This window comes from Diadema setosum, chromosome 2, assembly GCF_964275005.1.
Source record: "Diadema setosum chromosome 2, eeDiaSeto1, whole genome shotgun sequence".
In the NCBI taxonomy this organism is placed as follows: Eukaryota; Metazoa; Echinodermata; class Echinoidea; order Diadematoida; family Diadematidae; genus Diadema; species Diadema setosum.
The window spans coordinates 22,684,369-22,712,032 of record NC_092686.1 but is presented as its reverse complement, the minus strand read 5'-3'; the positions used below and the strand labels follow the sequence as shown (position 1 = coordinate 22,712,032).

The window sequence follows — 27,664 nt, the reverse complement described above, 5'->3', positions numbered from 1 at the left end:
GATAACATATGGGTTTTACACTGACTAATGCAAAATCGAGCATGGGAACAGCCAGTCTTGGAGAGGGGACAGACAAAGGAAAAGTGAAGTCTACATGTCCTCCTGCACATGCAGACTGGGTAACATGATACGCATGCTCAGCCCAAGCATTAACACTCTCTCTTCCACCTGAGAAAGTTGGCATCAGTTGAGACTACACAGCTCACGTTTCACGTAGACAAGAACTTAATACTGCTATCGACTTGCTGAGTAGATTGAGTGGCTCTTCCAGCAGGCATCGATCCAAGTTTTGATCAAGTGTTGCCGTAAGACAGTATTGTAAATAACACTACAAGGTTCCAATTACAGCTAAAATCATCTCGTGTAATGACGGGATCTTCACATATTCTGAAAAAACAGCCTATGGACTACTTTTCAGTGTTAGACTGTAGTCTACTGAAATTTGAGTGGATATCAACTCCTGAAAGTGACACACCAATGACATGGACAAAAAATCTGCCTAGGATTTAATAACCAAGTGATGAGCTTTACAGTTATATTATAAGCAAGCAAAATCCTAATGTCAAGCTCCTGAGTCAATTATAAAGCACAACTAAATGTGTAAACATTTTGTGATTAAGATCACTTCATTTTCTTCTTCTGTAGCAGCCAATCTCCATGATACAGAATGTGTAGGAATCTACTACACAAAAACATATCCTCCAAAAAAAATACCAAAAAAAAAAAGTTATTTTTTTGATATGATATTGAAAGTAAAAATGTAGCTCCACTGGTGACACCACACCATACCATTCCTTACTGTGCAGAAACATGCCTGTAGTAGAGCAGATAAGCCGAAGAATTGTGCAAAATTTGACTAAAGCATGAAACTTTCACCATTGTTAGTACATGCTATAAGATTAATTTTAAGATCGGGAGGTAAGTCTGAATTGACCTCTGATGACCTCTAGAGGTCAATGACCTCAAAATCTAAGAAAATTGATATTTTGCGTCATTGGTTAATGATAAACACAGTAATGATGTACTAAAACTTATTTTTTGTCACAGTGAAATTGTCTTTATGTTCCACAGAGCCCTGACAGGTTTCTACCTTTGACCTCTGATGACCTCCAGAGGTCAATGACCTCAAAATGTCAGAAAATTGATATTTTGCATCATTGCTTAATGATAAAACACAGTAATGATGTACTAAAACTTAATTTTTGTCACAGTGAAATTGTCTTTATATTCCACAGAGCCCTGACAGGTTTCTGTCTTTGACCTCTGATGACCTCCAGAGGTCAACGACCTCAAAATGTCCGAAAATTGATATTTTAATGCGTCACTCATAACTGAAACACGATAATTATGTACTAAAAACTAATTTTTGTAAGAGGAATTGCCTCAATGTTCCACTGAGCCTTTCGAGTCAGATTTCTACCTTTGACCTCAAAATGTCAGAACATTGATATTTGGTGCAATTGGTTGATGACAAACATGATTTAGATGTTATATTCATTTGTATTACAATTGAATTGTTTTCCTATTCCACAGAGCAAGAGAAATTACTCACGTGTCTCTACCTTTGACCTCTGAGGAAGGTGACAGGTCAATGACCTCAAAATATCAGAATATTGATATTCTATGTATAGTCAATGGTCAACTTTGTAATACCCGATGTACAATCATTTATGTTATAATAGAAGAATCTTGTCATTCCATGGAACATTGGTCATTAGCCTGTGCATTATATCCAACTTTGACCTCTCAGGACAATGAGAGGTCACTGAGGTCACATGTGTAGGCTTACCTGTATTGATGTTTGGCTTCATTGGTGTAATCGTAAATGCTTAATCATGTACAAATCACGCAGTGACGTTTTGATCAAAGTATGTATGCATATTCCACAGAGCATTGGTTTATAGTAACAGGTCTCTGAAATGTGAGAGGTCAATTACTTCAGAAATAAAGCTTAAGTTTCTTGAGTGATGGCAGTGACCTCAAATATAACTGTTATGTTTGGGTTAATTATGCAGTATAGGCAAATATGGCCATTATCTCGACACTCGAGGAAAACAAGGCCCACGAGACTGATATACAGAGTGTTTAATCTATTCAGTGTAAGTCTCATAGATCTTTTCCCCCATTTTTCGGACTCATTATGGGACTGGTTTGCCTAAGTGTCAAGCTCATGGGCAATATTTGCATAGTTTCCAGCTGGTGGGTTTGTATTGGCCAGTGTAAAGCTGGTGGGTTGTTACAGTATGACTGCGATGAATGACTCATGGTCCTGGAGTATACAGTCCACAGCTGCGACATCATGGACCATCTTGAAAACTTCGACATACTCTGAGGCCCAACATGCATTCCACATGAAGCAATCCTGTGTATTGCAACTAGCTATTGCCATCCCAGACCTAACCATGGAATAGATAAGCATTCATGGCAAACCATGGAGAAAGCGGATTGTGCAAAATATTTTGGAGTTCCAATAGGAGGCTCAGCTGGAATCAAATCGCCACAGCAGCTTAAAAAGGTTATACTTCAACCAAAGACTCTCTCCAGACGAAGATACGAGTATCATAAAGTTCAGGTGTTTTGCTACACCATGCCGCTCAGGACTGTCCTGGAATATGCATGCATCATCTGGGATCCATTCACCCATGTGAAACATCATGAAGTTTGGAATGATCCAGAGAAGATATGCACTCTTTAGCTGCAATGACCATCATATGCAAAACAAGCAGTTTACAGCCACATTTGAAAAACAAAACAAAGCAAAATAAAACAAAACTACAATGGCAATCCCTGTAAGAAAGTACAGCACAGGTAAATTCAGCGAGGATGTTCTGCATCAAGAACCCCACAATATCCACTCCGCAGGAAGTTGTGGCTCTATTGCTGCATTCTTCAAAAAGGGCCAATGATCAAAAATGTCAGGCATCATTTGCAAGAACACAAAGAAGGCCTACTCCCAAAAAAGGTGGCGGCTACTCTCGGCCACTGTCTCTTGTATCTCTTTGAAACACTTCAGGAGAGAGATACTCAATATTCAGCTCTGTTATTAAAGATACATATGTCTCTCTTTTTGTTTTTGCATTTGTTTGTTGTTTTTTGCTTCATATAGCTCTTTGGATACCTTCTTTAACCAATTAAGAAAAGGCTCCATGGCAGATTACAAGATTACACAGTATAATGAAGAAGAAGAAGAAGAAGAAGAAGAAGAAGAAGAAGAAGGAGAATAGGAAACGAGATCTGCTGTCAATGATGCAGAGCCAATACCAATCAGTTCCATGGCAGATCATAGTCGGCACTGCAAAGGTTTGGATGTCTCTCTCTGTTGAAAAAGGATATTCTAAAGCTCCAAGTAAGTCCATGGGGTGGTTTACATTGTCTGGGCATAGAGGCTTGGGTTGGGTATATGAGGATATGATGCTTTGTTATAACAATTAGGTCTGAGATATCTGTTTTTTATGTTTGTTTTGACCATCCCGCATGGATCTCCAACGAAAAGGAATGATAATGTGTTAGACCCAGCGGCCACCGTGTTTTTTCAATAGATTTTGATATTACAGTGTAGTTGAGAAAAAAGTAACCGCTCATTGTCCTAGATGGAAGTCAAAATTGAACTGTGTGTGGAATACTCTGCATACAATTTTGGACACACACACACACACACACACACACACAAAATGCATTTTTTTTTAAATATAATTATTATTTCATAAGCAGCTGGCCATTACAAACCAATGAGACCAGACATCAATATTCTTACATTTTGATGCATATCTTTCAATATCCTCCAGAGGTCAGAGGATCATCGCTAATGTTCATGTGAAATGAGTACACGCCTTTTGAATTGCTCACTTTTATTGCTATAGAAATACACAATATGTGCATCATGTCAATCATTAAACATTGTATCAGTTTCATTTTCAGTCTTGGATTATTTTTTCTATGTACAAATAAAATCGTGGCAAAGTAAACAACTTCCACATCAAAATATAAACGAGAATACTAAAAAAGAAATAGATGTAATAACGTGCAAGGCAAATACCAGGCCTACATCATCTTAAGGTATACAGGTGAAGGAAATCACCTTATTGATAAACAATTTACTTGACTGGGATAGCGACCACTGAACAATATTGTTTCTTAAAATTCTCTCTTCTTTTCAACAAGTGGAATAAAACACATGCACATACCGGGGCATCAGTTTGGAAGAGGGGTGGGGTGGTAGCAGGGATAGTTGACCCTCACCCCATTAAATTCTGAGATGTGGACTATGTTTTGTTGTTGTTAGTTTTTGTTGTTGTTTTTTGCTTTTTGCTTTTTAGACAGAAAACTGCCCAAGTTTTTCACTTTAAGTGTGCATCGGATTGTTAAAATTTAATTCTGAAATGCAAAATCTCCCTTCTGTGAGAGGGGATATCTCCTTTCAATAGACTCCTTCCCCCTGCTTGGTTCCTTCCACAGATATAACATACTTTGGGGAATGATAATTTCCCTTATTCTATGAAAAATGTTTTTAAGAGATATTTTAATTTGAATTCCAAAGATGAAAAGGCTTTCCTATATATGCACGATTGTTCATTTTGGAGGGCAAGAGGCATTTGCCCCGCCTCCCGAGAAAATATGGGAGGGGGAGTGGTGGGGACATAAAACTTTGCCTCCAAGTATTTCCTGAGATGGAGATTTTTTTTTTCTTCACTTTTTTGACAGAAAATGAATTGTCACTGAACATCTCAGCTATAGTATGCACCAGATTAAAAGGCAGAGTCTCCTTTGCATACCCCCTCCCCCACACTATCTTCCGTTATGTCCCCTTCCATATACGCTCAGTGCTTTTGTCCCATTTTTGTTCTATATCATCACAAAGTATGTACTAGATCTTTAATTTCAGTTCTGACATATTAAAGAAAATCCCTCTTGTTGGAGGGGGTAGTGTATCTTTCAATTAACAATCCCTCCTCGGTTTCTACCCTTAGATTTGGTACACTCCTTTTACTGATAATTTCCCAAATATTCCATCATAAATGTGTATACTAGATTTTTTTTTTTTACATTTCTATTCTTACTGCAAAGGCTCCCTCGCATGGGAAGGATTGGGGGACAGCCCCTTTCATACCCTCCTCTCGCTGTATCAACCTCTCCTCCATGCATTGATTATGGCTACACATTTGGGTATGGACTTTTTTTTTCAAAATGGTAGTTCAACCAAGAGTGGCACGAGATCATTGAATTGCAAACAAAAGAATGCAAAAGCTTCATAATGTGGGAGGGGGATACCTCCACCCACATCCTTCTGTCGATTGGTCTCCCTCCATAGATGGCTGACTTACTACACCTTTTTGATACAAATTTCGAGGTATTCCTTCAAAAATGCCTGTGTGCCAGGTCGTTGAATCTCATTTCTCAAAATACAAGAGCTCTCTCGAATGGGAGTGGAATACCCTACCCTCGCCAACGCTGCGCTTGCTGGGTTCCCATCCATATAGACTTGGTACACCTTGGTGATCCATAATTTTCCAAATATTCCCCAAAACGTATGCATCAGATTCTTAAAAAAAAAAAAAAAAAAATCGTCTTTCGGAGGAGGGTAGGTGAGATGCGCCCACACCCCATCAACTTCCGTATAAGTGATGACGCACACATTAAACAAGAGCTACACTGAATCACTGATTTCAGGTCTAAACCTGCAAAAATCCCATCTCCCACCCACATCCTCCCCCTCCCCCTCCGCTTCATTCCTTTGCACCATGAACTTATGCTTTTACATATTTTCCAAGTTCCCCCCTCCCCCCACGTGAAAACAGATCGACACCCCTTGCTCTGTGCACATACCCGACTTAGATAATTACCTGAAAAGTTCTGCGGAATGAGTAGCCACTTTTTTTTTGGTAACAGAAGTGCATGGTTTGTAAGCCCTACATTATAAACAATTATTAACTATTAACTATCGCAATATCAATATTAACATCCTCACATTTCATTCGAGGTATTTGACCTTGTGTGATTGTCATAGGTGAACGGTAATGGCTCGTTAATAAGCAGGGCCTACGAGTGCTCTCTAGAACATCATCATGTTTACCATTGATGATGCCAAACTATTCTGATACTTTGAGGTCATTGACCTCTCAAGATCATCAGAGGTCAAAGGCAGAAACTCGTCTGTGTGCCTTGGAATATGAAGACGATGTCATTGTACACAGATATGCTTGTTTTGTACATCTTTACCATGTTTGACCTTTCACCAATGATGTCATACTTCAATATTCTGATATTCTGAGGTCATTGACCTCTCAAGGTCATCAGAGGTCAAAGGTAGAAACCTGTCTGCTCTTTAGAATATGAAGACAATTTCATTATAAGACAGATATGCTTGTTTTTTACATCTTAACAATCACAGATCAATATAACATTTTGAGGTCATTGACCTCCAAAGGTCATCAGAGGTCAAAGGTTAAAACCTGTTAATGCTCTGTGGAATCAGAAAATGGTTTCCCTGAAGTATAGATGCATGTTTAGTGAATCATAACCACATATATCATTCACAAATGTCTAAAAACATCGATATTTTGATATTTAAAGTTCATTGACCTCTGAAGGTCATCAGAGGTCAAAGGTAAAAACCTGTCAGTGCTCTGTTGAATCTGGAAATGATTTCTCTGTGGTATAAATGCATGTTTAGTGCAACATAACCACATATATCATTCGCAAATGTCTAAAAACATCGATTTTCTGATATCTAAAGTACATTGACCTCTGGAGGTCATCAGAGGTCAAATCAGACTTACCTCCCGATCTTAAAATAAATCTTATGGTATGTACTAACACTGGTGAAAGTTTCATGCTTTAGTCAAATTTTGCACAATTCACATGATTTTGAGGGCTTAACTGCTCTACTACTGAGACCAACCATGTACATGTACAATAGTAGTACATACTGCTAACCATGTCAAATGCTGCTGCCAGGTTTGCACACAGTACTACATGTATGTTGCTTTGCCAACTGGCAACGTGGCAGCGCTCTACGATCTCATTAGGCTGAAGACTGATAATGACCATGAAAAGTTGTCATCTGTCATCCCAGGAGACAAAAATAATCACATTCTTTGGGGGTGAAACAGACAGGAAGTGATGAATATGCCAAGGAGTGAGAGTATACTAAGGAATTGTATCAACTCTACAACTGATCACTTCCTGCATCTCGCAAAAAAAAGATTGGCATCTAGAAGACAGACGCCGACACTCTGTGCCTTTCTTTGCAGCCATAAACTGGAGCACATGAATGAGTTTGCCAGTTTCAACATCTCTCACTAAAGATCTAGAGGTCCACATAAATTCTATGTTATATTGTACAATCTGAATATCATGGTCTGTAATAATCATTTGAATAAACTAAGAATCAATGACATTTCAAATCTACAAGTTTTGTAGGGCCACAAAGACCAAAGTCATCCAACTCAACAACTTCCTATCACTGGATGTGTCACTGACAATGACCAATTCATGCTGGAGAAACAAACTTACTGTTCACCTTTTGCTATGCAATATAGTGTGAGGTCAGAATACACATTCAACAGTTATTTTTGGCTACATGAACCATAATATTTCAGACGGCATTACAGTGTTTTTGTCTTAAAACCCCCCAGGTGGTTTGAACTATTAGCACTTAACTTTATCAGCAGCAGTACATTAATAGTAATGCTAGAACATGCATACATAATCCCATCCCCCTTTTCACGCAGATGACAAATTCTATTAATTCTGATAAAGTAGGGGCCTTTCTAGACAGCTTGGAATTCCCCATGGCTCATTTGGAATGCAGCATCTCTGGTAGTAGCAGGAATATTCCACTAATTATGAATATCACAATCAAATTATCATTCGCACTGCAATTTCACTGGGACTAGTTCAAAATAGAGAAATATGGAATTTCCTAGTTGGCTTCAGTTGTCATATCATTGGGAGTGGGGAGAGGGGGTTGATGTTAATGATAGTACTAGATAACACAAAAATATTCCTACACTCTGGTTTGTTTGCTATTCCAATCTCAGTCTATTCATAACAAGAGACCCGCGGGTCTAGCGCTCACCTAAGTATCGCAAGTTCACCTTTCACGCAGTCACTAATCTAAATTATTCACAGCTCTACTAAAATTTGACCAGGCATTCTCAAGCAGAAGATGAAAATGTACAATAAAAAAGAAGGTCCCAAATTTTTTAAGATTCCTTAATTTGGGGAGATTGGGGGCCCCTGGGGCCCCCTGGGTGGGGCATGGTGCCCATTTTGATAAATTGAGATCCTGACCCCCTAGGGATGCTACCTGCCAAGTTTGACAAAAATCCATCATGAGGTTTTCAGGAAGAAGATGAAAATGTACAATTCAGGCCATTTGGACCTCCCCCGCCCCAAGAGGGGCACCCCTGGATCTGTTATGAACAAACTTGAAACTACAGTCATTAATGTACTCACTCATAGTATTATCTTAGTTCTGTAACTTCTGATTCTAGAGACGATTTTTAAAGATTTCTTCATTTGGGGGGGGGGGGGGGGTTGGGGCCCCCTGGGGGCCTCCTGGGTGGGGCATGGTGCCCATTTTAACAAATTAAGATCCTAACCCCCTAGGGATGCTACCTGCCAAGTTTGGTGAAAATGGGCCATGGGGTTCTCAAGAAGAAGATGAAAATGTACAATTTACGCCCCATTAGGACCGCTCCCCACCCCCCTCCCCTGGGTCCCAAGGAGGGCACCCCTGATTTTGCCATGAACAAACTTGAAACTACAGTCATCAATAGGCCCGTTCACAAACAACGAAAATCGAAATTTCAATCGCGATCCAAATTTCGATTTTTTTTTTGACCGTTCATACACCTAGGGAAAAATCGCACTTCGCAGCAAGGAAAGAACGATCAGTGGCCAAATTGCGCATGCGCGAAACTTGCATGACCGAAGACTGACCCCGCAGTCCCAATAGAGTTTCGCACGCGCTACGAACGATGGGATTAAAAATACTGATTTCCGAATCTCGATCGCGCTCACACACACGACGCTTGGCAAAATAATCGCGATTATTCTGAAAAATCACACTAATAGTGCGAGTTGGATCGCGATAAGGATCGCGGTAATTAGTGAGATTTTTCTGTCCACACTGGAAAAAATGTCGAAATTTTGATCGCGATAAGAAAATCGATTTTTAAATCGCACTTTTTCCCTTGTGTGTGAACGGGCCTACAGTACTAACTCATAGTATTAGGTTAGCTCTATCACTTCTGGTTCTAGAGAAGAAGATTTTTACAGATTCCTTAATTTTGGGGGGTTTGGTCCCCCCTGGGGGCCCCCTGGGTGGGGCATGGTGCCCATTTTAACAAATTGAGTTCCTAACCCCCTAGGGATGCTACCTGCCAAGTTTGATGGAAATCAGTCTTGGGGTTTTCAAGAAGAAGATGAAAATGTAAAAAGTTTACGCACGACGGACGCCGGACGAGGGACGACGCACGACGCACGCCGCACACCGGACGAAGGGCGATCGCAATAGCTCACTTGAGCCTTTGGCTCAGGTGAGCTAATAATGGGTATTGCTGCCTTTAGATTCATGTTATATCCTCACAACAGGCTTTGTGCATTTTTAAGAGGTCATCACATAAGGTTTCAATGCAATTTTATAACCATACATGTAGATGGCCAACACAACCTTCAAAACTGTGCCATGAATATCCTCTTTATGACTAGCATATAATTCTGTGCTGTGTAATACCACTTGTTTTTAATGAGGGGTTATTACAGTGATAGCCACTGCTCAATGGGGACAATATGGGAGTAATACCTTTGTCTACATTATGTGATGGTTTCCATGAAAATAGAACAGAATCATCCCCATATGAATTTCATTATGTGAGCTTTCACATCACACTGAAGTATGTGCGCACTTGGTAAAACACAAACAAGGTCAGATTATACATATGAACCACCATGTGTGGATGTATCAATGACAATTTTTTTTTTACACTCCATTCATTTCCAAATTCTGTTTTAGCTTTTCAACAAGGATTGCTGGCATGCACAATTGTAAATGACAGCATATTTCATCAAGAGGTCAGACAAAGTTCAGCATGACAGGTGTGGACCAATGATGCATTTACCTGCAATAAATCCTTATCTACTGTTGTGAAAGTACTTCTTCATACAGGTAGATTCCATGACTTGGTAGAATATGATTCAACACCCACATCTACACATGTCAAAAAGCTGTTGATTTTCCCTCCTTCAGGAGTCTGTATCTTTTATGAATATATAATCCCTTATGATGAACATAAGTCTTCATGACTTCTTACCCCTTTAAAGCAGTCCACATGAAAAAAAAAAAAAAGTGCCTTTAAAATTACCATGTACTCCTCTCATTACAGGAAAATTTATATTTATCCAAGTCCCTATAAGCAATCGCAACTACACATGCCAATTTGCCTCACCCATTACCTAATCTAAACCATCAATTTCTTTAACCTCTGGTGGCTGAGCTATAAATTGCATCTTATCAAGTGTTACTTTGTTGCTACAACAGCTGCTAAAAGTAATGCTAATAAAAAGAGACAGAAGTAAAAGGAGGAACCATTACTGTTTGATAAACTGCTTCTCTGCAGTGAATCAGGGTATGATGGGACTCGTATCTGATCTGGGGTTTCTTCACGACTGGTGGAAATTTCGAGCTGGACAAGGTACTTACTAGGATGCGGAATCATTGAGCTGGTATTCGCGAGACCGGCTGAAGCACGCTTGGACGCCCGAGTCTGCCCATAACCGCTTCATGACTGCCGCTAGCTCAGTGCTCAGTTCTCCCTCTTCTGCTTGGCCTGCGAGGGCAAATAACTGTCTGGCATCATCCTATTTTGAACGAAAAAAAAAGAAAGAAAGAAAAAAAAAAACAATAGGTAAAAATCACATCAAAATCACACTTCTCACAAGTATATTTCAACCATGTCGATTGTTGAATCATCAAATACTAGTATTCATCAATCATGACACATGCAGCAAACAAAATGTCAAACACTGTACAGTGCAATGTGCTTACTGTTTATGCATACATCTGCTTTACAAATGACTTCACAAAAACACAAGCTTGTATAAAAAATGCCTTTCTTTTTCTTTTCAGTCATTGTAGAATTTTTCTTTGTGTCAAGTATTTATTGAACATTTTCATGGCAACTTTGATGGATATTCTGTCCATATTTTCATGTTGTAAAAAAAGAGGAAAGGGATAAGAGAATGTTGGGACTGAGAAGATAGACATATAATGTACATGGAGAACTGTTGTACATGATTCATTATTTCCCCCGCATCTTCAACAATCCAAATTCTGTATTTCACAGAATGTGGGCCTGCTGAAATTGGTACACACAGTATGAAACATCAATTGCATAATTTGGACATTGAAGCCAGCCTGCCAATGTCACGTATGAATGGTGGTCAAAACGCTTTGAGCAAGCCACAAAGAAACAGGTCTGGGACTACCTTCTCCGTGTGTCTGTAACAGGGAACTCGGGCTCGAGAAACAAGATGGCAGCAAACCCAGTGTACAGGTCTTTCTTTCAACTTGCCTCATGCTGCTATCTCATCATCTGCAAACAACTTTGTAACTAAAAGACTGCTTAGTTCAAACAATCCTGAGATAACAAAATAACTACTATCAATGGCAAGTGCGGCTATCCACGTAACAGGAACTCGGTATACCATGTGGAAAAGGGACAGGCCAGTCTGCAATCTTATGATGAGGCAGACTAACTACTGTAACTACCGATCGCCTGCTTCAGTGTCAACATTAAGCCTTCCATGTACATTGTCTCATTCTTTGATAATTGACGATTGAATCAAGAAGTTATCATGATAACTCCTTGACTGAATTCACCGTTTTGGGCTTACAGTCCAAATCAAGCATTCCTTTATCATTATTTTTGGTAAAAGTTGTTCAATGCATAGTGTTGGTTGAGATGGGGCATTCACATTTTAACTTTTTGTGAGATAATGAGAAATCACGTATGAAATCTGAAAGAGGACACAATTCTAAGAAGAATTCAAGGTTAATTTGATGAATATTGGAATTGAAATGGCTGAGATACCTAATAAAAGGTGGGATCTCAGCCATATCAAAACTGATTTTTATAGAATAAACTTAAATTCTTCTTGGAATTGTATGCTTTTTATTATTTCATAGTTGGTCTCTAATAATCTTGCAAAAAAAAGGGTAAAAGCTGAATCCCCCCTCTCTACCAAAACTATATGATCCCTCTAGACTGCTATTCCCAGACTATGAGATTGTACACTGCAGGTATGATCAAGCATGTACGAAAAACACTTCCTATTTGAAGAGCTTATCACAAGCACTCTTTCAGCGGACATTAGAACACTGCTGGACACCATTATTGCAATCATTATGGTCATCACTTTCATACTTGCGTGAGTGCCAGGCAGACACAAACCGGTAACATGGCTTGGCTTCCTGGTGGATAATCATGGATGGCCTCCAATAACCATCTTTCAGCTTCACTCACTTTCGAGACTATTTTTTAGCACGACATCAAAATGCCATTTAATGATATTAACCACACAAGCTGTAGTCAAATCACACCATACGATGTGACTTGAATCCTATAATTTCACGCTCATTAAATGACATGAGCTGGAGAGGACAAAATACACTGCAGCCTCCTAAAAAATGCACAGTTGTAGACAGTATTACTATTTAATTGAAAATGGGGCGTTCAAGAAGCCCAAATTGTTGATGGGATTTTGTAATATCCTATTTTAGCTATGGTATGGTAAGTAATTTCCTACAACTTTACAGGTTGTACATTTATTTCAATGTCATCATCAAAATGACCACTACGGAAGTGTCCAAAGGTCATTAGTCATGTGCGGTATGTACAAAATACTTTACATTATTGAGACAGTCAAGGGGGTTGTTTAGTTTAACATATCACAAGTTTCATCAGCATGACAGGAAAGTCATTTGCAGCACTGCCTAAAGAGTACAAATGTCAGATGAAGTGTTATGAGAGTGCAATCTATCATGTGCTGAGGAAGACAGTTAGGGATAGGGTGGATACATGTATCTACATTGTACGTATATCAATACTTCACTCAATTGTCCAAAGAATTGTCCAAAGAAGATGCCCTAATAAATTTTGCAAATAGTTGTCAAACATCTCAACAACTAAACAAAAGCTCAAGATGATATCTAATTGATATCCTTTATTATTCAATTGTTTGTCATCACACAACATTAAAATCATACTTGGAACTCTTTTCCCTTTAAGGTAGAACATCACCCCATGTTCAAATTGACAAGGTGAAATCAAATCAACAGCAATCAACAGATTAGAAGTTTTATCAAAATCAGATACCCCTTTCATAAACTCAATAATGCGGATAATATCCGCAACATTTGGTCGTAAAATCGGAGCGGGGATAGAATAATGCGCATTATTTCGACCCTTCTATTATCCGCATAATAGCAGCGTCGGGACCAGATTTTGAGTTTATGAACGCAAACCCAAATAATGCGGATAATTGCCGGGGTGCGGTCAAACGTCACCTGTCTTTCCCGCAGGAGGGACGTGTGCAGTCACCATGACGATTATCCGCCTTTTTCAAGGACGGGCGCTCGTAAAAATAATGCGGATTATTTTCAGAGTTTGTGAACGCATTTTTTATTGAATTGTCCGCATTATTCTTATGCGGATAATAGGAGGATGAGTTTATGAAAGGGGTAAGAGTCTGTAAAATACTAAAGTCATAAAATTTCAATGCTTCAGATGTTTGAACAGCATGCAACACTTAAATTTGTCTTGGAATCACATACTTGCAAATTAGATGTCATTCACTCCAAATCCTCGCATTGAATTGCACACCACTCATTTGAAATCATCACCTCGTACATTTATGTGCCTGCTACAGAACCAAACTGACACCCCGTTTACAGTGCAGGGCTGGGCCGAGCCCGGGCCAAGCCGCGGTCGAGCCCAGCCTCAGTTGCGGTACTTGGCCCCGCAAATTTTGTCCATTTACAGTGCCGGGTTCGGCCCAGGCTTTTAATTCAAACCTTTCAGTAGTGGCGCTCTGCTTGCAAACAAACGACTATCATTGGGAGTGCACCGGTCGCAATTCGGTACCGCATTTGGCCCAGTTTGCGTTTACAGTGAGAAAAGGCTGGGCTTGGCCGCGGATGAGACTACCTCCAGAGCTTGGCCAAATGCGCGGCCGATTTTGGTACCGTACCGCATTTGGCCTTTGGCGCGTTTTCAGTGAAATGAAGGCTGGGCTCTGCAGCAGCCGAGCCCGGCCTTTTCACTCATTGTAAACGGGGTCTATGACTGTTCTGTGAAAATGCCTGAAACTTTGACATTCCATGCTGCCCCTCTCTCTTTAGTTACGTTCAGACGACATGCCCTAACCTCGAGGTTAGGCTCTTGCCCCCTGTCTTCGACATGCGTCCACACGACAAATCTTAACCTCGAGGTTACGAAACCTCGAGGTTAAATTCCTGCCCCTTTGAGTGCGTTGATTTTTGTGTCCACACGGTGCTTAACTACAAGTGGGACCCCCCCCGCGGCTCATGGTTAGAGCGCTAACCATAAGATTTCTTGTGGCTCGTAACATCGAGCTAACCTCAAGGTTAGCTAACTACGAGTGCGTCTTCACGGTCCCAAACTACAAGCTCTAACCTCGAGGTTAAGGTTTGTCGTCTGAACGTAACTTTTGACTCTCGCTGTTGTGCTCATGGATTTAATCTTTTAACTTAACAATACAAGCCTGCCTAAACATGGAGTAGATTTCACTATGATTCACTGTATTAAGGAGGGAAAACATTCAACACCATGAAAGGATGATCTACTGAAAAGAAGGGCATTTGCACATACAGCTGTAGGTATACCTGTCACTATCACATCTTACATCAAGGTGCTACATAACTTTTTTTTTTTCTTTGGGCAAGCAGCTTTTCGAAATGTTGCAGAACACTTCCCCAAACATGAATTGAAAGTGCCTGAAAAGAAAGTTCAAAGATGTAAGAAAATGATACAAAAAACCACAAGGTCAAGAACGTGATGAAACAAAATCATTCAAATAAACAGCACATCTTGGTTTGCACACTTTACACATAGGAGTAACAAACTTGGTTTGATGGAGCGTTCAAGTTGCATTTCTTTGGTACTTCATCAAGTAAGTGTTGGAAAGTTGCTAAAATGTAATAAAAGTGTGTTACATCACTACACAGTCATTACCTTTGGGCTTCTGTGTGATTGACTTCATAGGTTTGAAGGGGAGAAAGTGAATAAAGGTGGCTTCAAAACTGTTTGCTTGCCCAATGTAGGCAAGCTTTTTTTTTTTTTCCTCTCTTTGTTCCAAAACACTTGAGTTATACTTCCCCGAGGCAATTGGGCAAGGGCTTATGTAGAACCCTGCTTACATGCACACAAATTATGAGGTAATGATGTCATTCATTTCTAAGTATAAGAAAACTCATATCTTTATCTTCAGTCAAGAAGACAAATTTACTGCAAAACCAGACATTTTTTGCAAGCGTGAAACTTTCGCATATTTTATGAGGAGCCAGGATTCATAAAAATAAAGCGCATGTGAAATGTTTTGTCTACACGCCCCCGGTCTTTTCGTCCTAGAAATGGTGACATGAAACTGTATGTACACTGTATATCTCATCTTCTTACACATACAATGTAAATTACCTTGAACTGTATAGAATTACAATGCAGTTGCCATGTGCCAAGATTGTATATTATAAATATACACATAGACCTTCAATATAAGAATGTCCTTCACAAGATGAATGCCTCCCATTAAAAAAAAAAATAATAACAATAATAATGACCACAAAAAAAAAAAATGGGAGAAAGAAGTGAGAAACGTTCCCTACATTTTCAAAAGTTTGGAAATAAAAGGGACACAGTAGTTCTACACTGAAAGTACACTGCCTGGTACAAGTGTACATAAGACAGTACACAATTCAAGACAACGATGCTTGTTAATCTTTAGACAGCCTGAAAGCAAACTACTGAAATGTTCATTTACCACTAAGTAAATATATTATCTTAGTCACGCAGGCATCTCGGGTGTTTCCTATAGAATAGCTCTTATCCCGTGCTCCAACTCCCCCTCCCCCACTGATTTCTTTGTAAAACCATGATAAAACAAACTGGACTGTGAACCTAATGAAATTATATGGCAGTGTCTCTCACATGTCTATCTGGATGGGCATTGTATCAACACAAGCTTTGTTTATGTGAAGTGATCATATGCATTGCCCCGCAGGATGCCATCAATTATTTCTTCTGCGTGCTTCAGAGCAGCCCAAGAATCCTGTGAAAGAAATTGATGATTTTTCAGTTGGGAATACCATTGTTTTTTGTTTTTTTGGTTATTTATATGACTTTTTTTTTGTCTTTGCTTCTGCACATAACTACACAGATCTGAAGAATTATAGTTCTTTTTTTCCTTCATAATCTACTTGTAATCCATACTTCCCATCTGCTGATGCAAAGCCTGTCTCCAAGACAACAAATGTACAAAGTTCCATTCCTGCTGGTTTTATGTACTAATTGACAGATAAAAGTGCTTGAAGTTATCAAAAACTTGACATCCCCATCGCACAGCATTGCAGCTAACAACCCACATAAATAGATATCAATAAGCTAGTGGTTATAAAGTCTTGGAGCACTGAATAACTCTCAGATATCAACACCTTGATAGGTGCACAAGCACAAATGAATCATCATTATGGAAAGAATTACCGAGAAAATATGCACATACATTGTACTACTGTACACATCAAATTTTTTTTTTCCTGTTTCAGTGAATATTGTGAGTCTGGTACTTTTCATGAATTTAAAATCACGCCAAAAATATTAACTCTAAACTTCAGCAGGTACTGTACTGTACTGTACTCCACATTTGTGAATATAACTACAACTCTGCGAAACTGTCAGGAAATCCCGATTCACACAAAAAAAAAAAAAATAGACTTGCTACATATGGGGTATACAGTACAAGTCATCTCTGGTCACATTCATGGTACCGTCCTACAGCTGCACTGTCCACACAATTTTAAAGGGTCACATTCTCTCAGGAATGCTCACTTTGCATGAGACTATAGTTATAAAAACCTATTAGCACCACTACTTTTATCAATGAATGGTGCTTGCTTGCTAACACAAACCATGAGAGTGAACACTAATGATTAGCAAACATAAACAAGCCCATGTTTCAAGGAAGGAATCATCAAAGATAAGGTGCTGTGTGAACAACCTTACTACCAAAGAGTAAGTAAACCCTGCCTACTTTTGTGAGTAACATCTGCTGCCTGATAAAATTCCCAAAGGGTATGATTCATAGTATACCCTGAAAGAAGATTATTGAGCAACAGATGGATGTTCAGGAATCTCCCCATAATTGATTAATCGCTTTATTCTATTCACACTAGCAATAGCTGACAAACTGACATTCTAATATGCATATGGTCTGTGAAATGAAATGTGTACATTTCAGTTGAAGTAGAGAAAAAAAAAGTCCTCTAGAAATCTGTTTTTGCCACACACTCTTAATTATAAAAAATAAATAAATAAATATCTTAATAAAAAAAGGTGAATGACCAGTGATTGTGGAGCTCATTCCAGAAAAAGGTTTCATAGATGTGCTTCATCTATGCATATTTCATGGTTCATATTTTGCACACTTTTTGAAATGTTCACATTATCTATCCCAACTCTTTGGACCATGTGCACACAAGAAATACACAGAAGGCCAGAAATGAAAAGTAACTGAGCAAAAGAGGGGTGAATTCATACAAGTTTATTCTGAATGAACATCCATAAATCTAAAGATGAATATGAGGAGAGGTAAAGAAATGAAAAATAAAATAGGTAGAAAGGGATAATGAAGAGAAAAATACATCAGAAGAAAAAGATAAATTCAGAGAAACAGAATCTTTGTAAAAAACTGCCTTGGTAAAAGAACTCTACACGGCAGTCTCTTGTAAACATCAGATACACAGGCTCAAACACACATCACGCTCATACAAAGTACACCATATACCTAGGTCCTACAGACTTAAAGGTAGTCATGTCTCATATTGGATAACTTGTTCCATTTCAGAAAAATATATCGCTGCTGAGTTTGCCTTCAAATAATAATTTTAAAAAACTCATAGACTACTTCTGTTTTGAACAGGAATGCAGTTGAAAGGAAAATCATCTGATAACTCTGGTCTTTAAAGACGCGTGTACAGTTCTGGTTGAGGTGAGGATTTAGCTTTCAACGTTTTGCGAGATATTCAGAAACCACTCTATGAGATGTCAAAGTGCATGCAATTCTGAGGGGTATCAAAAGTTTATTTGATGAAATTTGGTTTTGATATGGCTGAGATATCCAAACACAAGGTGAAACAAAGAGATCCTAATAAAAGGCATGGCCTGTCGCCTTTTATTATCATCACTTTTTTGGGTATCTCAGCCATTTGAAAACCAGTCTTCATCAAATAAACATTGAATCCTTCTTAAAATTACATGCTCTTTCCTATTTCATAAGAGGTTTCTCATTATCTCACTTAGGAATGTTCAAAACATGAATCCCCATCTCAACCAGTACTGTACAGTCCCTATAATCTGCGAAATATGTGGCATTATCAAAATAATGCCTCAAATTCCTAAAGGCAGGAACAGCTAGTGTGATAGATTAGACAGATAGAAGCGTGAATACATGGTGGTCTTCACCATGCACTCCGTCTATACCAGCACAATTTACTATAATCCTCTATTTAATCCTTCAAACGAAAAATCATTTGTTGTTCTTTGAGGGTATTCAAATCATGCTTCTGACCGATACTGAGTACAAATCCTATGGTAGTCCCTTCTTCCCACCCCCCCCCCTTTCCTGCTGATAATGCTCTAACAATTACTTTGCAAATTTTACTGTAGAGGGTCTAATCCTTACAATCCCCATTGTGAATGCTGTTGTTTAGTCAAAACACCATGTACCTAGCTGCTTTTCTCATACAAATTATAAAATTATGTACATTTTACAAACTGTATTGTATCTGCATTATAATCAAAACTGGTGAATTCTTGCATCAGGTTCTTTTATTGCAACTGACTGACAAATTGCCTGACATCCACGTACATGTAATTAACCACTGATTAATCAGTGCTTTAGTACAGTAGTAGCTGTGATTGAAAAAAAAAAAAAAAATATGGGCATGCATATACTCAAGCTGGAATAGAACCAATGACCTTCTGATCATCACACAGGCATTGTATCAAAAGGACCACCAAGCTTCCACCCAATATACACAAGCAGTGCTGGTGCTAATCCTTGTCTACAGCAGGTACGATGTACATGTAGCACTACTGGATTGAAATAAAACATTCCACATTGTTTTTGTGACATTTCACTTTAATGGTACACGACTGCCTAAGAAGCATTATACATGTACAGTACTACTATTTCATCAAGTTGTTCTGTGTTACTTTTACTTCAACTTTGCTGCATTTCAGCTCGTGTCCTCCTCACTGGCCTTTCCTCACTCACAAATTCATTCTGCACGTCACAGTTATTTGGACAGCAACAACAGCACCAACTAAAAAGACAAAGGCAAAGACTTTATAGCTGTTAACAAATTAACAACCATACATTGCCTCTCTGTTTTCCTATCAGCAACATACATAAATATGTAAAAGTTGGCACTCCCTATCAGGCGTTTTACTGCAGCTCTGGTTGTGTACTCTTCACAAACAATGTTCTGTGCTTGAATGGTCAGCAAGCATCTTATGCTACACATAGAATTTACAATCTCAACACATAATTGGTAACCATCAGCTCAGCATCAGTGGAAGCAAACTGTCCTCTCAATGTTGATCTTTGTGGCTGAATTTCCGGCAGTCTTTTTTTTTTTTTTTTTAGATGCCTTCCTGTAGAAGTGAGCAGAAGTGAGTGTACTGCAACGGACAAGGAAGTACATTGGAATACACCCAGGAAATCCAGCTTAGTTTCAGGAGTATTGTTTGATGCAGCCATTCGCATTATAAAAGGTGTACATCCGACCAGTCCTTATCAGTGTCAGTCCTTTAAAAAAAAAAAAAAATGTAGTAGCTCACACATGTCACACAGCTAGATTACTAGAAACTTAATACAAATATGTAAAGGTGTATGGACATGAATCTGTTTAAAAGATATGCTTGTCCACTCTGACATTGTCGTCAATTATATTTTGCAATGAAACTCCCAAGTCTGAACGATAATACCCTGGTTAGTAAGTGCAAATCAAACATATATTGACCCCAGACACCATTTTAAAGTATGAATCAATGGGCTTGTTCACTCTGAGAGGCATATCACACAGACGGTGACTGGTTATTTATGTTAAGTGGAGTAGGTCTGGAGCAAATTAGCATGACAAGTGAAGTGCCAATGTCAGCATACAGAGAAAGAGAGATAGGCCCAAGAGCAAGAAATAAAATATCTGCCCCTGATGAAAGCTTCCCTAAATCTTCCAGATACAGGGGGAACATTACCCCATGTCCATCAATTGGTTTCCGGGTGATAAAGTGACATCCTGGTTTTAGTGGGATGCGCAGCATGATGGCATCTGAAGAATTCACTCAATTGAAATTCAGACTCAGGGTAGGAAGGGAGCACATGGCAAGCCATGAAACACCCATCCAACAGCTCTCAGTCCACATGTGGACCTGAGAAGACGGAAGAAGGTTCTCAAGAACTCCTGCTACAGCCATACATGTACACATGAAATGCCATGCATAATAGCACGGATGGCATATGAAAACTAATCTTCCCTTTAGGAATGGCGACAAGAAATTCAATTGTCTTCCAAAATGATATCAGAAAGAATTAACTTCCTAAAGATTTATTTGAAACTGTTTTCTAAATGAAGGATTTGGACAATTTTCAGCAATTATCAGTTGAAAGTTTAATTATTTGGGGGGCCTATGTGCACCTTGTCCCGACAAAAAAGACCATCAGAATCCTTTGCCATCATAAGGAGAAGTGTAATCCACTGAAAAAGAAGAAGTACAATTGTAGTAGAAGAAGAAGAAGAAGACGAAAAAGAAGAGGAAGAGAGAGAGAAGGTAATCCTGATGTCATAATTTAAATCTTTTACCAGGGAGATGACATTCCCCATCAGATATTCTTTTGAAGCTAAAGTTTTGCTGCAAAGCAGAGGAAATGCAAGGGGAAAAAAACTGTGGTGTGTGCATGGGCGTTGACACCAAGGCAAACAGGAGCAGTAGTCACTCTCACTAGGATAACCTCACCGTCCAGGATGTTCCCCGGTGACCTGTACGCTACCACATCTTCCTGCACCCTTTCATCATGTGTCTGTATTCTCAGCATCAGTGCAGTGATTGAAAACTTCCACCCACAGACAACAGTACGAAGAACTCCAGTCGATTAAAACTGATGAAGCATCTTGTTGACTCAATGCTCCCCATAGAATGGCTATTGATGTGAAATGCCTATCTTCATACTAGTGTACAGTGAATGATGTCTCTAAACACTCTGAGGTTTTACAAACTCTCCAGACATCTTCCTCTTTCTTTTTTTTTTAATGTGGTGATTCTGGTTTCCTTTGTTGTAAATAAAGGTATTGTATCATGGAGACATCCGCCTGTGGTTACAGAACTTCTGCTTTGGTAGTTCCTAGAAAGTAAATATGCCTTCTTTAAACTCAAGAAGCAGAGAAGTAAAGAAAGTTTTACCTTGAAGTTGAATATCATGATGATGACAACGAGCACACCAAAACCCACAAAATAAAGTGCCACAAAATTTTCACTTTGATGAATTGCCTCACCCTGTAGCTTCACTGAGCACTCATACTAAACATATTGCTGTGTTTGAAAGAGAAGTACATACATGTACATGCTGCTGCAAAAAGAATATATCCCGCAAAAGAGAATCTTACTTTGAGGAGAGCAGCAAACCTAAACAGTATGATCATTAAAACCCTAGTACAACTGAACATAGAAAACTTTTGGCTGTACATGACATCTTGTGAGTGAATAAAACTGAAACCACAATAACATTAGACTTCAAAAGTGATGTGATGACAACAATAATGTAATGTCAATGACATTACTTTCCTTAATTCTTCATTGCATAAAGAATTAAATGCAATCACAATACCCTTTAAAAGACACAGGAAATTGATTCATTTCAAAATTACGTTTTTGGCCCTTTTATGAGCAAAGTTAACCATTAGTCCGAAGCAAGTGATGACATGGTAATAATAACTACATGAAAATAACTACAGTGTACTGTTAACATGCACAGTACACGTACAGTTTGAAATAAAACAATCGATGTATGTCACGTGTACACCTATGGTGAATACTCACCTACATACATACATACAATGTACGTATGTATAGGTATACTAATACGTGTACAAATTAAAGTTTGATCTATTGCTTTATGTAACTTCTGTTTTTGTTTTTGCTTTTTTTTTTTCATTCTGGACACATTCCCCCTACATAAACCCTGGTGTGTATGCTTTGACATTCTCCCATTTCATCGCTCTTCAAGAAAACCTGCCACATTCTCAATCACTGAACAATCATCAAGTCTTGTACAAATATGCAGCCAGGGAGATGTGTGGGAAAACAGTCTGTATATCACACCAGCTTATCATGTTATCGTGCTGAAATTTGATTCCAGATCACATTATGAGTATGCAGGGAGTGTTTTGAGGCACACATCCAAGCTGTACTAGCGCGGCACACACATTCATAATGCTGACTGGGATTACCTTCTAGGGCGTTCGAACGTGAATATGTAATTTCCTGTTTCACTGTATGCAGCCGTTAATTTTGCTTGCAGCACTGTCGTTCCATACCAGCAATTATCCCATGTTTTCTCAAGCTCAAGCTCCATCTCTACCCCCCACCACCACCTTCTCACTCCCCAGAGTAATAATAGCTTGTTATTTAAACCAAACATTTACCAAAGTGTGCAGCTGTAATTAATAAGCCAGACTCACAAGTCACAAGCTTGATTTTAGAAACCAACAGGAACAAAGTGTTGTTTGCCCAGTGGAATGCCTGCACAAATATCAAAACCAACAGTACACAAACACACTCACATAAACGCTGTACTTAAATAAACAGCAATACAAATTATGTACGATTCAGACTCTCCAGTAAAACTTCACCTGAACACAATGGCCCGAATTCATGAAGGTGGTACAAAAGAAACCATGGTTTAAACCATGGACAAAAACCATGGAGCGCCAAGTGTCGCACGGAATATTTCTTTACGAAATTGGTCATTTCGTCGACAAAATGACCGTTTCCTTAACAAAATTATCATTTCGTGGACGAAATGTTCATTTAGTTACAAAATGTTGTCATTTCGTTACAAAATAATCATTTCATCGACGAAATGACTGATTTCTTGACGAAATATTCCATGCGACACTTGGCGCTCCATGGTTTTTGTCCATGGTTTAAACCATGGTTTCATTTGTACCACCTTCGCGAATTCGGGCCTTGATGTACAAGAAAAAGAATCTCCTTGAGCATTAAAGAGGAAATCCACCCCCAAAATAATTTAACATCAAACGAAAGAGAAACATATTCCCTACAGAACAATGCAAAAATGGTAAAAATTAGATAGGAAATAAGGAAGATATGACATTTTTAAATTTCATTTTTTTTTTTCAGAAAACATTTCTTGACCTGTACTTATTAATATTCAAATGAGCAAGTTGACGATGTCATGCTCTCACAATTTCTTATTCATTTCGTATCACCAGAAATGACAAAAATCTCATATTTCAGCCATGTACAAGTACATTATGTAAGTATAAAACTTGCATTAAAACCATCCAAAATAAAAAAAAGGTCAAATATTAACTCTGATATACCTTGTTATGGGAACATGCTTTTACTCGTATTAGCTAAATATAACAATTTTTCCAAATTTCATTATACTTTGTATAACATACATGAAAAATTGTGAGCGCATGACATCATCAACTCACTCATTTGAATATTCATACGGACTGGTCAAGAAACTTTAAAAAAAAAATGAAATGAAATATGTCATTTCTTCCTTATTTGTTATTCAAGTTTTGACATTTTTGTAGCATTCCGCAGGAAATATTTTTCTCTTTCTTTTGAAGCTTATTCATTTTGGGGGTGGATTTCCTCTTTTAATGGTTGTTTGGATTTCACCACATGATGTGCCTCTTATCTATAATAACCATGCTATCCTAAAAGCCAATAGAATGGAATACTTGTACTAGACAATATACATGGCCCTGACAAGGCTATATTTTCAGGCATCCCATGAAATTACAGTATTCACACAATCATTATGGTACTTTTTATAACAAGATAGCTTATACAGCTGTATCATGTCATTTATTAATGATGTAATGATTTATCCCATTTTTAGACCTTCATCCAATAATTTACAGTAACTGCTTTTAAATATGTGGAAGGGTAACATTTAGTAATTTACCTTGGATTTTTGCAAATTGTATTGTGGCACAGCATAAAAATCATGTGACAGCTTTGATGGAATTCCATGAGTTTGATACAGGTATGCACAGACCTGTCCCAGTTGATTCATAATCAAACATTTCATGGACTTCAATATTGTTTCTTCCCATAACAATATTAAACATAAACCTCATTTATTGTCAACAACTTTGACATGGTAAATTGACAATATAATGGAAACAACAGAAACACATGAGGGTACATACTTTGAGTACAATTGAGTTAACTTTGAATATCAGATGTAACTGATGAGTCGCTATCAATATTTAATTTGCCTTTCCAAGAAAAGAAAAATTATTGAAATTTTGTTGACTGTTCAACAATGTAATTATTGCACTCCCCCTGGCAGAGAAGATGATCGAGAGTGAAAATGCTGGAAATGAATACGGATGTACATTTGTGTGACGGCGATTTGGACAGAGATGACATGCATTGCCACATCTCCTGGCCTGTGCATTATTGAGACATCTCACCACACAATGAGGTCTCATCACGAGGTTGCAGCTGTGCTGGAGGAATGGACACGGTGTTATTGGATTCCTATCAATGGCATGTTCGTCCTGCTTCATTACCTCCGCGACATCTCGGGCCGCTTGGTGCCAGCTGCCTAGTAACACAAATGCCGAGCGCATCAAATCGAAATTGCCTCTCATCGATCCCCCCCCCCCCGAGCAGCGGAACAATTTCACAGGAATTATGTGCCATGGCGACAGAATGAGGGTGGGGTCACTTGAGCCAAGGTGAAACCGAGCCGTGGAGAGATCATGTAATATTTAACTCTACCTTGTATGTGATGTATGCCTACCTATCAGTCTTAACGATCAAATTAGCCTAAACTCATTCTCTACCATTTCCTCTGTTCTGAGGCATTGACTGATCCACAAATTACTACCATACAACAATTGTGGGGATAACATTACATGTTGTACACCTGTGTCAATCCATGCTGTGTCTAAAAATCCTTTATTGTTCTTATCACTGCTACTGTGCCCTGATCTGCAGAAAATCCTTTCATTAACCTGCTCTCTACAGTGACTGTTCATTTGCAAAAGTTGATTCTTTTTCTGGATGGCTATCACACCTACACTGTCACACAATCATCACGGTACAATGTACATTTTTTTTTTCCCACTAGCTTTCAAATGATTTCTCTCTATTAGTATCATGATATGCATGAACCTTATGATAATGATGCAGTGCTTTTTTCATTGACCTGTGTGTGTGTGTGAATGTTTACCCACAGACCCCCTCCCCCCCCCCCAACAAAACAAAAAGCAAGATAAACTGTATCCAAAAGAAAGTTGATAATGAAAGAGAAGTGGAACCAGCAGCGCTCAAGATCCCTTTTGGTTTTCCTGGGAGGAAACTGTTATCACTTCAGTGTATTTTCCTGTTGAATATGAGAGTGATACTTTCCCTACTTATTGGACCTGCCCATAAACAAGCACTAATCTTCTTCATAGTACTCAGTATACCAGACTGCGGCATAGTAACATGTACAAGTACTTATGTCTTTTACAGGACCACTGATATCACAAGCAGTGGTCTCTGACGCATCTCCTCGGCTCGCATATACTGTAATTTAGTGGAAATTTTCGCGGTGTTGAAATTTTCGTGCTAGAAACTACCACGAAAATAAAAGCACGCAAATATTTTTGCTAGCCATATGTTCCTGTGCGTGATGTCTTGATTCCGCGGAATTAAAAACATGCGAAACTCTTCTCACCCGGCCAAGCGCCAAAAATTAGTCGCGCGAAAATATCCACTTTTACAGTAGAGCATAAACCCTAAGACGTCTTCTGATTCTATGAATTGTAGTCATCAACTACTGTAAAACCAGAAACATTTGCAGTACAAATTTGTCGTGAATTGCCAATGGCATTAAGTGCATACAGTGTAGACATGAACTTTCGTACGCATTGTCATTTCGTGAATCTTGGCTCCTTGCAAATTTACAAAAAATTTCTGGTTTTACGGTAACCTTTAGGAATGCTAACCTTTGAGTGCATCCATACGGTGATGAATTACAAGCTAATCATCAAAGCTTAGAACTTAACCTTTACGATGAGATATGTTGTGTGAACCTAAATACAGTGCACTCCCATTATAATGAAAATAGTTATGTACACGAAACTCAAGTTACAATGAAGTGAAAATTAGAGTCCCAACCATTACCTCCTCTTTGTTTTTTATTGTTTAATTGTTCGGTTATCATGAAATTTTGATCGTATAACAAAAGAAAGCCAAGGACTTCACTGTAACAGGAGTTGACTGTAGAAAATGAGGCTTACATGTACTATCCTATGTACATGTCATCCGAAAGGAGAAAGTTGTGGACAACAGATGGTAGACCCACCATCAAAGAATGCAAGCGAGAGCCAAATCATGTCTGCAGTTGTTTTCACCACTGCAATAGTACCAGACCACATCCTCGGTGGGGATATCGATTTCCACTGATAGCTACTACCTGAAGTCTTGACCTGTTCTAAGCTGGGGAGTATTTACTTCCAAAACATGTGATCATGAACTCTGCAACCTACACTGTAATTGCGAAATTGTCATCAAGTTCTTGAAATTTAATATTGAAAGCTTTCAGTTGTCTTTTGTCCCATTCAACACACACACACACACACACACACACACAATTCAATAGCTTTTCAAAATTGAACTTTGAAACACAATGTGATAACAATTAATCCTTGTGTGTGTACGCAAAATATCATTCACTCTCGCGATATGCATTGTGATGCAAAAATCAGACAAGCTTGATGCTTTTGTTTAATAAATTCTTGTGATGATTTTCTTTGAATGGCATGTGTGAACTGCACACGAACATCATCAATTCTTTTCATCCTATATGAACTGAAACTCACTACACAAGGTCACAAGGTCCAGATTCAGGTTATTGTTTGGGTATGCACAGTCTGGAGATTCTAAGTGCCGCTGAGTGATTTTCATTTTTCGTTGTGGGTGAATGGTGGCAAATAAAATTGATTTTAGATAGATAACTAATAGATAACTAACAACAGATAACTCCTGTCTCTGAATGAAGCTTGTGTTGCTTTGATCTGCTTCTTCTCAAGAGTGCAGAACTCAACACAAAT

At 38.6% G+C, this 27,664-nt stretch overlaps 1 protein-coding gene across 1 annotated transcript in view; it reads right to left on the bottom strand.

Annotated features, from left to right (window-relative positions):
- Window positions 1-27,664, bottom strand: part of LOC140246233 (guanine nucleotide-binding protein G(i) subunit alpha) — an 89,494-nt gene that overhangs the window by 44,775 nt on the left and 17,055 nt on the right. Inside the window, exon 4 of the mRNA XM_072325689.1 lies at window positions 10,706-10,863. Coding sequence (XP_072181790.1) covers window positions 10,706-10,863 — 158 coding nt within the window. The remainder of the gene's footprint in view (window positions 1-10,705; window positions 10,864-27,664) is intronic.